The 14,456-nt window shown below is 44.4% G+C and overlaps 1 protein-coding gene across 2 annotated transcripts in view; it reads right to left on the bottom strand.

The window, feature by feature from the left end:
- MKLN1 (muskelin 1) overlaps positions 1–14,456 on the bottom strand; it is a 96,736-nt gene that overhangs the window by 81,327 nt on the left and 953 nt on the right. For both annotated transcript variants that reach the window (XM_085877351.1, XM_085877349.1), the window contains one exon: positions 12,823–12,965. In XM_085877351.1, coding sequence (XP_085733477.1) covers positions 12,823–12,965 — 143 coding nt within the window. The remainder of the gene's footprint in view (positions 1–12,822; positions 12,966–14,456) is intronic.

The raw sequence follows: 14,456 nt of genomic DNA on the forward strand, positions 1-14,456 counted from the left end.
ACCTTTTCGAAGTTGTTAGAAATAATGAGATTTCAAGCAGGTGATTCTTCTTTACTTTGGAATTGCCTCATCTGTGGTGAGTTGCAGGTGCCTGCAATATAAAAATCACTCATTGAACCAGTTTGAATGGAGAAAAGGAGTCATTCAGCTGTTTTGTATCACTGTGTACCACAATGAGCATGGAGAAAAGAAATAAAACCAGAGAATTGTCTGAGGAGGTCAGACACATTGTAGCCAAACATGGACAATCTCAAGGCTACAAGTCCATCTTCAGAAATCTCGATGTTCTGTGTCCACCGTACGCAATGTTATGAGGAAGTTTAAGGCCCATGACACTGCAGCCAACCACCCTGGACGTGGCCGCAAGAGAAAACTTGATCAAAGATTGCAGCGAAGGATTGTTCGAATGGTGGAGAAAACACCTCGATGAACTGCCAAACATATTCAAGCTGACCTTTAGACACAAGGTACGACAGTTTAAACTCACACCATCTGTCACCAACTCAATTAAAGGGGGTTCTGTGGTAGGAGACCCAGAAGGACCACACTGCTGAGAGAGAGACATAAGAAAGTCAAAACAAACCTGAACAAACCAATATCCTTCTGGGAGAATGTCCTGTGGACAGATGAGACCACATTATAGCTTTTTGGGAAAGCATATTATGTCTGTTTACAGAAAACAAAATGAAGCCTTCAAAGAAAAGAACACCTTCCCTACAGTCAAACATGGAGGAGGTTCAGTGATGTTTTGTAGTTACTGTGCTGCTTCTGTCACTGGATGCCTTGAATGTGTGCATGGTGACATGAAATCAGGAGATTACCCAGGCATTTTGGAGCACAATGTTCAACCCAGTGTCAGAAAGCTGGGTCTCCGTCGAAAGTCATGGGTCTTGCAGCGGGACAATGACCCCAAACATACATACTTTATAAAGCACCCAGGAATAGTTCAACACAAAACGCTGGACTGTTCTGAAGTTACCAGCAATGAGTCCAGATTTAAATCCCATTGAACACCTGTGGGGAGATCTGAAAACAGCAGTTTGGACAAGGCACCCTTCAAATCTGGGAGAAATGGAGCAGTTTGTACAAGAAGAGTGGGTCAAACTGCCAGTAGAGAGGTGTAGCTCATTCATGGCCATAGGAAGTGCTTGACTGCAGTTATTTTGTCCAAAGGCTGCACTACCAAATATTACGTCGAGGGTGTCAATGATTTTGTCAATGCCATTTCTTTGTATTTTCTGATTTAAAAGGATATTTAAAGTTCTGAATCAAAAACAAAGATCCTGTCATATTAACAGTGAAATAAAGAATTGTGGAGACAAAATACTTTGTCAATTTCAACTAATTTTTTTGAGAAAATCATGAGTTGTTTGAAAAAAAGTGCAAGGGTGCCATTTTTTTTGGCCATGACTGTACATATATCATACATACATACATACATGGCATGCACCACAGCACATCGCTGTGTAAACTTTCTGCTGGTCTGGCCATCCCCCAAGCAGATGCCTTGCCCATTCCCATGTCTTAGGGATAGGACATTCCAAGCACAGAGATGCCAACTTTTGGAAATCAGAATTAGGGACGATTTGCAACCGACACCCAATAATGTGCGCGAAGCGCACATCTCGAGCGCGGAGCGCTCGACCCTTGCGGCGGGGTCCAGGGCCCGCCTTAGGGCCCTGGAAGCTCTGGGGTTCTTGACGCTCTCTAGTGCCCTCTGAGCCCTATTTTGGAGCATTTAACATGTTAAGAATTTCCACTTTTTGAACAAAAAAAGGGGAAAATTGTGCACTTTTTAATGTTACATGTATGTTAATATTAGTAAGTTAGGGGACAATCAAAGATTAACAAAAAGCACAAAAGAAGCAATATTTTTCTTACCTTACTGGCTGGTACTACTGCTGCTTGCTTTTTCCATGGCAGCTTTGCTGAGTGACAGCTGTGTGGCTCTTTTAGCCCTTCTGATTATGTCTTTGCTGTATTCTCTCTGGTAGCAAGGGGTGCTATGAGCTAGTTTTTCAATTAAGAGAGCTTCCAGGGTTTTGATACTCAAATTGGGACGAAATTCAGTATGATTCTTCCGTACAAGACTGAGTGCCCGCTCACATGATGCGTTCGAATGAGGAATGACCAAGATTCCCTTCATCACTTTGCTCAAATTAGGATACTTCTTGGCACCAGTGGAGGGATCTGTGAGCTGTGAAATCCGATGCCACTGCTCATCCACTCTCACTGTCTCAGAAGCAATTGTAGCTATGGAGGAGTCTGCCTGGTAGTGAGCGAATTCACTCTCAAGACTGTCTATGTCACTATCACCACCACTGAACAGACAGGGGAATTTCTTGATGAAAAACTCCACACAGTCAAACCCCACTTCTTGGTGTAGCTTAACATCCAGCACCTGAGCATGCTTGGCTAATTCATCATCTAGCGGCCAGGTTTTGAAGATGTAATTGCAGGCTTTCACATAATATGAGCGAACTGCACTGAAGAAATCTTGGATGTCTGACTCACTCAGAGTGAAGGTGGATTTCTTGAGACTCCTTTGTTCCCTTATATACAGTTTGGCATCGTTCCCAATCATGAGGTCCTCATCATTCTTCTGATGATTTCTGTCAGAGAAGGGTACATTTACCAGAGCAACCGATGACACCGATGGTTTCAAAACCGTACGAAGATATCTTTCAGAAGACCATTCAATTCTCCGTGCAGGAGATGAATACAGGGTTCGTCTCTTTGGAGCAGAAGATTCCCCTTCTCAAAAAGCTTGTTAGCATATCGAAGGAAGAAACAATAGAGTTTTGTTTGTGGAGACAAGAACATCCTGTTGACACGTTTTTCTCTAGATTCCTGCACAGTGTTTGAGGAAGATGCGCTTTTAGTTGTAGAACTCATAGTACACTTAGCCGCAGGGCGATCACACTTGCGTTTACTGCCAGCAGAAGAGGTCAGACTCGTAGTACCAGATCCAATTTTACGTTTGAGGAGAGAGCTTGAGGTAGGTGCAGCCAAGGAAGAAGACCTCTGATTCGAAGGTTTTGCTGAGCTTCTATCAAGTGATTTGGCAAAAGCAGAACTTAACTTGGGTCCTTCTTTGCCTGTAGATGGGACTATCACAGTCTTTCTCGACTCTGAAGGGATCTGCTTTGTAGATGAACGTGATGAAGGGCCGGTGATGCTACCGGCTCTTAGCATTGGTTTTGGTGCTGTCCCTGCTGTCTTCTTCGCAGCAGATACTGCAGTGGTAGTGGTGAATGCTGCTCCAATAGTGCTTGATCCTGCAGTGCCAGTACTGGCAGTAGATACAGTGCCGTCCTTCTTGCTCGTTGTTAGAGTCTTGGCTACAGTTGGTTGCATTTTTCTTCGTACTTCTTCTTTGAAGAAGAGGCGAAGTGGCTCCCACTGTTCAATCAGCCTGTCTAGGCACTGACCAAGTGACAGCCACCTTGTTGCGACATGCTTCAGAATCTTGTGTGTCGGGGCATCACAGAGTTCTTGCAGTGCTTTCACTCCTTTGACGCGTTTACTACTTTTGTCCAAGTAGTAGTAAATATTGATGAGAAAGTCATCTAATTCAATGGGTAAGGCCTGAGCCGCCTTCTTGGCCGTATTGTGCATCATATGGCAAGGGCATCCCATGATGTAGCACTCTGGATTTTGTTTGTGGATATAAGCAGCGACTCCTTTGTGCTTGCCCACCATGACAGAGGCATTATCAGCACAAAAGGAAACACAATTTCCCCACGGAATTTTCCTGTCACTGAACTCAAGCAGTTTGAAAATGTTTTCTCCAGTGGAATCTTGTTTGCACGCAGGCAAACTTAGCAAACCTTGCTTCACAATCCCAGCACTGTTGTCATAGTACGAAATCAGGACAGGATATAGCTGGGCCTCACCACTGTCATTGCTACCGTCTGTAGCTAGGCTAAATGGAGCTAGTCTAGCAATATCGGCAATAGATGAAGCAGTAACATTTGACAACTCACCAATTATTGCTGAAGTTTTTGTTCTTGCACATCCATACTTTGAAGCAACTTTTGAATCTGGAAACATCTTTTGAAATAGAAGTCCAGCATGACCTGAGACTGATATGGGCAAGTTATGTTCCACAATAAATCCACTAAAGAGAAGTTCCGCTCGGGTAACATCCTCTTCCTCGCTTGTCCCTTGTTTGGTGAAATAATTCAGAAGTGTACCGGTACTCGTGCTCGAAGATCTCTCCTTTGCAATGTCTGTGTGCCGTTTGCTTCCAACGTGATTCGAATATCATCGCGACCTCCGTGCTCAACTGAAATATCAACGCTGCATACTGTACAATACCGGTAATACGCATGATGAATTCCTCTTTCAGACTTTTGAATACACGGGTATTGGAGACTGTATTCGGTCTTGTACTTCTGAGACCATTTCTTGGTCTTCGTAAGCTTCTTTTCTGCCATTTCGTAATCAACATCGAGGGCTTGAAGCATCGGTAACTTCGAAGTCGATGTTCCACAGCTGCAGCGCGACTCGTAGAACTCTAGCGGCTGTTAAACACCGCACGGTGGTCGCGACCGCCGGGCTGGTACGGGGCCCAGCTGCATGCAGTGAGCGTATCGCATGCATATACACTGTGCATACATACCGCATGCACTGTATTGCACACATACCGCATGCACTAAATCTCAGTGCATGATCGCATAAGCGAGATCCAGACCCAATGTTTCGCTGCTCCTCATTTGAATTTGCAATTTTTTACGTACAATTTGGTAGCAGCGAACGTTATGGAGTTACCACATGCTATACGTAGCAGACGATGCTTTTCATTCAATTCTCATACTAGTACATTCTGATTAGTGAACAGTGCAAAAATATCAAAATTTCGGGAGGATAAGGATAGTGATCGTAAGGGCGGGAGTTTGGGTGAATTTTCGGAAGCCTCCCGATGAAATCGGGAGGGTTGGCATCTGTGCAAGCACACTCCCGAAGGGACCGCCGTCTGGTAAACGACGCCTCAGCACCACCCCAACACACACTACAGTGTGTTTTGTGGAGCGAAGTGTTTTGTGGTGGGTGGAGTGCAAATCCTGCCACCAACCTCTGATGGAAGGTAACCAACTGCAGGAGGACATCTTCAGACACGGTTGGCACCAGACACATGGCCGTTCCGTTGGCTCACAAAGAGCTCCTCCACCTTTTGGCAGGTTTTGTATTTAATTCTGCTGGGTGTCCAGACACCCTCTACACCAAGGGGCCCTGGTCGGGGGGGGGGGCGGTTTAGTCACTGACACTCGACCATGAACAGGTTAGGATGGGTTTTACATGATACCCGTAGCAAGCCACAGATCTGATCTGGCCTGACCTGCCAATCAGGGTATGCTGCAGCCATATTGGCCGGGCTGCTTTATACCGTCTATTAACACGGCAAAACGCAGGGCTCCCGTCATCAAGCGACCCTCCAACCCAAACCTCAGAGTCGCCAGATTGCAGGCGCACGCCACTATGCCCAGCCCAGTTTAGCCGTATCCCGAGACTTAAAGTCCTGGCACTGAGGATACCGTGCTAACGGGAACTGATACGTGACATTATTATTAAGGGGATAGCACGATAAAAAAAAAAATTGATCGAAAAATCAAGACCATTTGAGACAAAAAAGGAAAATCTAATGCATGACGGAAGTCACATGTCTATATCTTTACATGTACAGTTCTTTACCGTAATTAGGATCAACTTGCACAGCATCTTTTTTCTGTCATTGCACTCGTTATGGCTACCCACAATAGGAGCTGTGTACATGCTTTTCACCAACACACGGGCATTGCCAAAGTAATTTCAATGTTCACGTCTCCTGGGTGGCTTTTTCATGAATAAGCAATGCACAAGACAAAGCTGTGCAGGTAACCAATCGTAAACACACCTTTAAAATAATCACATCATCAGAGTTTTGGTCCATCAGGTTAAATACCCCGAGAATGACAAGCCCGTACCAGAAATGCGATCAAACAATATTTGAACAATTCCATGATCAAGTGGACATGACCTCAAATTTTAAAATTGTGAATTTTCACTAAATTTTTAGTTCATGATTCTATATAGACCAAAGTTGTTGAAAAAAGTTTTGTTGCGGTGTTTCTGCCGTTGTAATGTGTGTGATCATTATGTTTGCCTTGATAACATTTCTGAACAAAATTTTCTGTGAAAACCATGAAAACTTGTTTTGATCAGTAAAGGAGAAAGATTTCAATAATTCACTTCATTTAAAGCAATTTTAATCTTGGAGTGAAAGTACCTCTCAACTCCAAAAACCAAAATACATGATTCTGATGGGAATATATATCTTTTTGTAAAAACGCAAACCCCTTCAGTCATGTAACGTTACTAACCAAAACATCAATTTGCTTTTGCAGGAAAAGAAAGAAATTGTGTTGAACCTCCTCATCTTAAAATTTCCTCTACTGTACCATACTGAGTTTATCAGTGCCAATTAATTTCGTGGAAACTGTACCATAAGAAAAACAACATAGGTAGAAATCTAACGTTACTAATATGAATATACTAAATGAATATCAGTAGACCAGCAGGAGAAAGTTTTTCAGTCATTAGTGTAACAATCAGACAAAAGAGGGCAGCATGAGACAATAGATTACCCACAATGCACCTAAAAACTTCATATCCACATATGATGCATTCCTGCATGCACTCCTACATGCCTGCATGGAATTCACCATACCTGTTGATGAAGTCAGCACTCCCACGATATCAACAAATGTACAATAGGAATTATGATCTGAGAGCACTTGGTGAGTGTGATATTTCATTGATCTTCAGCTTGTATTTAAATGCCAAGTTCGGTTCAAAGGGGAAACATCAAAACTGAATACAATCTTGATTTGCTGTTGATGCAGCAACAGTGCACACACTTGCAGTTTTCTATTATAACAGTTCTTTATCCTAAGTATACAGAAGTATGAACCTATTTCAATAGATAGTGTGATGAAAACATCAAAACAGATTTGCAGTCATCGTGAAAGTGATGCAATTACATAGATTTAGCAGATCTTGCTGTATGTCTTTATTGTTAATTTTAATCATCTAATTTTGTATTGGTACATAGGCATAGGAATTTGAAAGCAGTTTTGACCACTGGCTATATAATGTTTTATAAAATAATACATCTTAAGCATCCCACTTCATTATTTTTTTTTCTTGTTTCAAGGAAAGAATTCAAATGGCCCTTAACACAAAACAATATCTTTATTTCCTTAGATCAATCATGCCTTTGACAAACAAGGAGAAGCAAAGACGGTATCTTGAGAGATTGAAGGCACCTGGCGAGTATGATGAATACAATATTGTGACGTCCACGGGACTTGAACAGTCCCGCCAACGTAGAATGAGCCGAAACGATGGAGGCGGTTTATTTATTTATAACCCAAACATGGCGGTTCTAATCGCTCTACCGCAAACGGGACGAGGAAGGTGGCACGAGTCGCTTTTCACTGAGTTGATGTTTATTTGTTTTTATTATTAACCAGAAATAACAAGACTCGGCAAGAAAAGGGATCCGGGGCGATTCGACGGGATGGTGTGGGATCGGGCGTGGGGAAAACACAGACAATTCTAATGAATATACAAATCCCAAACCCTCTAAGGCGCCAAGTACACACACACACACACACACACACACACACACACACACACACACACACACACACACACACACACACACACACACACACACACACACACACACACACACACACACACACACACACACACACACACACACACACACACAACGTAGCTATTTCTGGTGGTCAGGCGGGACCGTGGTGTGGATGCAACTGTCCCTGGATTGGCGTCGGACGAGCTGGCCTTGCTCTCGTCAGGGGGCAGGAGAAACAGTGGTGCTGTCGACCTCCTGGTCCTGGCCCAAGTCCGCTCACAGCCACCAGGGAACCAGTTCTGGCGCCAAGTTGCGAGCAGGAGAGGGAGGCAGGTCCGCCCGCCGTTCGACCCCGTACTCCGAGTCAGCAGAACCCCAGAGCCAACCAAGATGAGGCACGAGGCTCAGCAAGGCTCCAAGACACGATGAAAAACAGGATCGAATCCGCGCAACAACAAGCACGCTTCCAGCACAACAACCTCCCCCCACAAAAAACACAATCTTTTTGTCCCGATCTTCTTCCTCTTCCTTTTCGACCCCGAACAGAACCTTTTTATCCTCCCGTCCTCGTCACTTCCAATCGAGCCGTTTTATTGGCCCACCAATCGTGATCACGGGGCGGAGCCATCCGCAGCACTGTCCTGTGACGTCACGGCCAGCCTCCAGAGAATACTAAAAGGGGTTTAAGCAGACACACTTACCCTATCCCGTATCCCTATCTAATTACGTGACAATTATCATTTCCCCCTTGAAGAAATGAACATTCACTAGACAACTTATCACCACTGAATTGCTACTTATTACATCGAGATCCTGGTAAACTCGAACAGCATGGCATACCTAATTAAACATCCTAATTACCCTTTGAATGCATACCCCCCCCCCTCAAACGTCACAATATGAAGAAAGCTGTGAGCATGAGGAAAAGTAGACAGAGGAGAAAACAGCGAGAGTACCATGCCCAAACGAGTCTTAAATCAGCTTATCAGAGAAAGGCGAGAAGCTACAAAAATACGAGGAGAAAAACACAGACAAAAGAAGAAGGAAGCAAAATCTACCGCCACTTCACAGAAAGATGCTGCACCTTTTCGGAGTGCCCAAGCATTTGCAAAGGGTACTGCTTGAGCTCATCGAATGATGATCTCAACACTTCCTCTAACACCAAAGCGTCAAACTGCTGTTTGCCGCAAATTGTACGAGACAGAAAAGAAAAGTGTTGAAGCATCAACTCCAATGCCTGAAAAGATTGAGACTCCAAGTGATCCCCATGCACTCTCCCAACAGACTGTGAAAGCTGTTCAAGTTTTTACGAGAGAGAGATGATATAAGCAGTCAAGCTCCAGGTCGCAAGGATGTAGTTACCATGTGGGATGACACAGGACAGAAGAAAATGCAGGCAAGATATCTGACCATGTCTGTAAATGAGGCTCATGCTCTCTTTTCTGAAGAACATCTTGAATTGCACATCGACAAGTCTAAATATCCAGATCTCCGGCCAAAGCATGTCCTCCTCAGCACGAAAGTCCCACATAATGTGTGCATGTGTAAACACCATGAAAATGCAATCAATGCATTCAATGCCCTAAACAAGGCTCATCCAGAGTTTCCACCATATTCATCTGCTCTGCCAGAGTCGTTTCTCTGTAACCCACCATCCAGAGCAGCGTTTCTCAACCTTTTTACCCTTGTGGAACCCTTGAAATAGTTTTCATGTCTCAGGGAACCGCTGCATAAAAATTATTATACACCATTATTAATATCTAGCTCTTTTATATTTTTATCGTAGTTCACGTGGTAAATGATTAAGACAGAGGAAGATGGAACATTGGAAGACCTGGTACAGTAAATATCCACCATTCTCCCTCCATTCCTGGAACACTGCTACATCAAGCGAGAGCAAGCAGCAGCGTATAAAGCCATGCGTCAGGAGGCAGAGTCAGATTCTCGAGATGTCACAACAGCATTGCTTCAAGTGGACTTCTCCGAAAATTACTCCTGCATGTCTCAGGATGAGGTGCAAAGTGCCCACTGGAATGAGCACCAGGTTAGTGTTTTTACAGCAGCACTGTGGCACTCTGGCTTCTTACATTCTCACGTAATTGCCTCTGACAACCTGGTCCACTCAAAGGACACGATCCTTGCCTACCTGGACATGCTTCTGGATGAACTACCAGACAGCGTTAGATTCCTCTTTATCTGGTCTGATGGACCCGCATCACAATTCAAAAACAGATACATTGCGTCTGGTATTGCGGCTGTTCAAGAGAAGCACAGGGTTGATGTTCACTGGAATTTCTTCTGCACATCGCACGGAAAGGGTCCAGTTGATGGCATTGGTGGATCGGTGAAACGATACGTTTGGAACAAGGTCCGTGCACGACAATGCCTTGTCAAGGATGCCACAACTTTTGTTGCTGCTGCAGCAGGAATGAGCAAGGTGGTGGTTAAGGAAATGACATCATCCAAGCTAGCAGACAGAAACAAAGCTCTGAACACAGATCTTGTGTTTGCAAAAGCTTCAGCAATCACTGGAATTTCCAAGGTGCACTACATGCATGTGGTACATGGCAATGTTGTTCCACACATCCCGACAAAGGATGGCATCAGTGACAACCTTGATGATGGTGTGCACTGCAACAAATCGCCAAGGGATCCAGGCAATGACAAGTCCATTGAAGTGGGAGACTGGTACATTGTGGATTATGAAGGTCGTCGGTTTCCTGGTGAAGTGGTAGTTGTAGGTGATTGCGAGTTCCAAGTGTCAGTGATGGAACGGGCAGGCAAATATTGGAAGTGGCCTTCTCCAAAGGATGTCATCTTCTCCATGAGGGAGAAGATGATTTCAAGATTGGATTTTCCAGAGATTGCTAATAATCGTGGACATTTCAAATTCTCTACAGAGATTTAGATGAGACGAGATACTCAAACTGAACCATCTTAATACAACTCAATGTGTGTGCTAAAGTATTCATACAGTCAGTCTTAGCAATTGTTACATTATGGGACGGGTACATTCATAAAGTGTTGGATTTGTTGTAAGAGGGGACGGTCTTAAAATAAACAAAAACAACAACTGGTGTTGATGATAACCCTATCTGATTTGCCAGGAGACTTCCAACAGATAAATCTCCTGACATCCTAACATGTATTTTGGCCTCCCTAATATTTGCATTATCTGTAAAGTGTGACAGTTTCTCTTGTTCCCTATTTCCAACCACTTTTCTTGATTTCCGGTAAACAGGCAATTACATGCTATACATTTATAACCTGCATGATATATGTTGTTGTCATAATCACTTCTTATATGCCTGATTTAAATGTTTACTTTTCTTTGATAGCTAGTTAGAGTTAGACATTGTTGGTGCAGAATTTTACACTTTATTATACTTAATATTATCTATATATTAATACTGAAGGACCAATTTTGTGCTTCTCCGAGCGGTCGTGTCACGTTTTTCTCGGTACTGTGACCTGGACTGAAAGAAACTTCGTACCTGTAAGAGTGCATCGCACATAGTGGCAATAGACAACTTTCAACTCTGAAGCAGAATAAACACTTTTCGTTTTGCATTCATTTACATGGCGACGTCTGACGTCATCACTGAGAGGCGTCAGGATGTCATGACATCATCGGTCATTCGCTGACGTCATTACGTTTGTCGCCGACAGACGTCAGGATGTCATGACATCATCGGTCATTCGCTGACGTCATTACGTTTGTCGCCGACAGACCGTTACCGTTGAGAGGTGTAATTGCACTCCTCAAAAATAGCGTCTGCAAAGTAAAACCCTCTTCTGCACATGCTGACTACCTCAGAATGTGAATTTGACACAAAAAAAATGTAACAAGAAACATTGCATCTTCTATCTATATATTAATACTGAAGGACAAATTTTGTGCTCCTTCTAGCGGTCGCGTCATGTTTTTCTCGGTACTGTGACCTGGACTGAAAGAAACTTCGTACCTGTAAGAGTGCATCGCACATAGTGGCAATAGTCAACTTTCAACTGAAGTTGTCAACTGAAGTCAATAGTCAACTGAAGCAGAATAAACACTTTTTGTTGAGACGGGGGCGAGGAGTGAAGAGGCGGGGGCGGGGGATGAAGTGGCGGGGGCGGGGCCGGGGTAATTAAATTTTTGGGCGGGGGTAAGCAAATTAAAGGCGGGGGATGGGAGGGAATGGGGCAGGGGCGGGGAATGAGTAAGCGGGGGCAAGCACACCCTGTCCAGTCCATGTCCCTTGAGTGTGGGTGAGCTGGTGAGGGTGGTTGAATGAACAGAATCCGTCTGTGACGGGGTTTCGGCTCGTACTTAATATTATCTTCAGTTTTTTCAATAAAACAAATTGATTAGTTGAGACTGTGATACTGAATCCTCACACATCACGCATACATTGCAATAAAAATATAATAGACGGCACAACCACTTCATCAGAAGGAAGATCTCTGAACCTCATCCGTGATTTGGGATGATTTCATGTAAAAATCTCAGTGATAGTCATTATTAAAATGGCCGCTCTGTCTTACAGTATTGCTGACGGCATGATTATATGACGGCTGACGGCATTGCATGTCAAATGCGTAGTATGTGACACCTGTGTGCTCATTTGCATGACAGTTTACATGAAAATTAGTACCTGTGTGGACATTTAGTGACCTTATGTTGATACCAGGCAGAAATCATATTGGTATTTCCTTGAAAAACTATATAAATACTTTTAAAATGATCTATAATCATTTACACCTGCAGCGGACAAACTGTAACGTTACAAACCGTAACGTTACTAACCATGTTTTTCTTGTCTTAAATAAAAACAAGGATACACAACAAATGTTCCATACAAAAATAAGGATTAACAAGTACGAAAGGAAAGGAGAAACACAACTTGATATATAGATGTCTCCTGTTTGAGGAAACTTTTCGACCAAAGATCTGTCATTTTTATCCTTGTCCATATTCTGCAACGTTACCAACCGAAATTAAAGTTCTCACTGTTACTCCAATACAAGTCTAAATGTTTTTTTTACTTTACATGGGTGGAAGGTCAAATCAAGAAGCTTTGCTGGTATCATTAGTAAGATTAAATGCTCATTCAATTTCATTTCACAGGTCAGAGCGTTATACAATAGCCCCAAAAGTGTAACGTTACAAAGCATGGAATTTTCCATTTACATACCTGGACAAAATCTCGATCATGTTCTCCTCCGTCATGCCCCCATACACCTTGAATTTCTTCAGGTTACACACATGGGTTTTCTCATACTTCCCGAAAGAGATGCTCTGTGCAACTGCAGTATGTGAGAGTTTCAAAACCAGAAACTGCAAAGAAAATGAAAATAACAATCCCATCAGAGGAGAGAGGTGATTGGGACCACACTCTGTGTAGAGCGTTGGTGCTACTGAAGCAGTCTCCTTGGCTATTGGGCACAATCCTGGACGGGTCGTCACTCTGACACAGGATACCAGCATGCTGACACTTATTTTGCCGACCTCGGAAGGATGGCAGGTTGAGTTAACCCCACCTGGTATTAATTAAACAGCTGAGCGGGATTTGAACTCAGGATCCCAGGATCCCAAGCCCACCACCCTAACCATTAAGCCAACAGCAGGCATATCCCATCAGGATAACAACAAAATTATACTGCCCAGCGTCCAGTGGGCATACATGTGGGTAAATAGGGCTCCTTGGACACACATTAACCCTTACACGCAATACACATAAAATCTTTTGCCTCAGAGCTTCGCTTTCATAATTTTTGTCAGTTCTTTTTTTCTGTTTCTTCATTTACGCAATTTCTGGCCACTCAGACTTAGTGGCATAATGGTTCGAGCATCCACTTTGACCCTGGGAAGTCAGTGGGTCAATTCTCACTCCAGACTCTTGGCAGTCATACCACACACACTAACAGCATGGAGATAAGGAAAAAAAGCACTGTAGATCTCAACAAAGTCAAAACTGCTTTCCCCGTCAAAAGTGTCAACACGACTGGGATAAGTTGTCAATGAAAAAAAAAATTAATAACCAGTTCAAGTCCACACTGGAGACACAATGGGCTGACCACCCATTGAAGCACAGCCCCCAAAAGAGTTTTGGAATATAAACGAGGGATAAAAAACAACAATGCTTCACGTCTCGATCGCGAGTAAATTATCAAATCAGTAAGAGAACGTATGCTGCTTCCTATCAGAACATCATAACAGCACACCAACAAGAACAAAGTAATCGTAACGCCCTTGCCGGGGTCGTGGCAACACCCTTGCCGGGGTCGTGGCAACACCCTTGCCGGGGTCGTGGCAACACCCTTGCCGGGGTCGTGGCAACACCCTTGCCGGGGTCGTGGCAACACCCTTGCCGGGGTCGTGGCAACACCCTTGCCGGGGTCGTGGCAACACCCTTGCCGGGGTCGTGGCAACACCCTTGCCGGGGTCGTGGCAACACCCTTGCCGGGGTCGTGGCAACACCCTTGCCGGGGTCGTGGCAACACCCTTGCCGGGGGCGTGGCAACACCCTTGCCGGGGTCGTGGCAACACCCTTGCCGGGGTCGTGGCAACACCCTTGCCGGGGTCGTGGCAACACCCTTGCCGGGGTCGTGGCAACACCCTTGCCGGGGTCGTGGCAACACCCTTGCCGGGGTCGTGGCAACACCCTTGCCGGGGTCGTGGCAACACCCTTGCCGGGGTCGTGGCAACACCCTTGCCGGGGTCGGGGCAACACCCTTGCCGGGGTCGTGGCAACACCCTTGCCGGGGTCGTGGCAACACCCTTGCCGGGGTCGTGGCAACACTCTTACCAGAACTTCATACAATTTCA

The sequence above is a fragment of the Eptatretus burgeri genome, chromosome 4 (genome assembly GCF_056783735.1).
Source record: "Eptatretus burgeri isolate ZD-2024b chromosome 4, Ebu_testis_v1, whole genome shotgun sequence".
In the NCBI taxonomy this organism is placed as follows: Eukaryota; Metazoa; Chordata; class Myxini; order Myxiniformes; family Myxinidae; genus Eptatretus; species Eptatretus burgeri.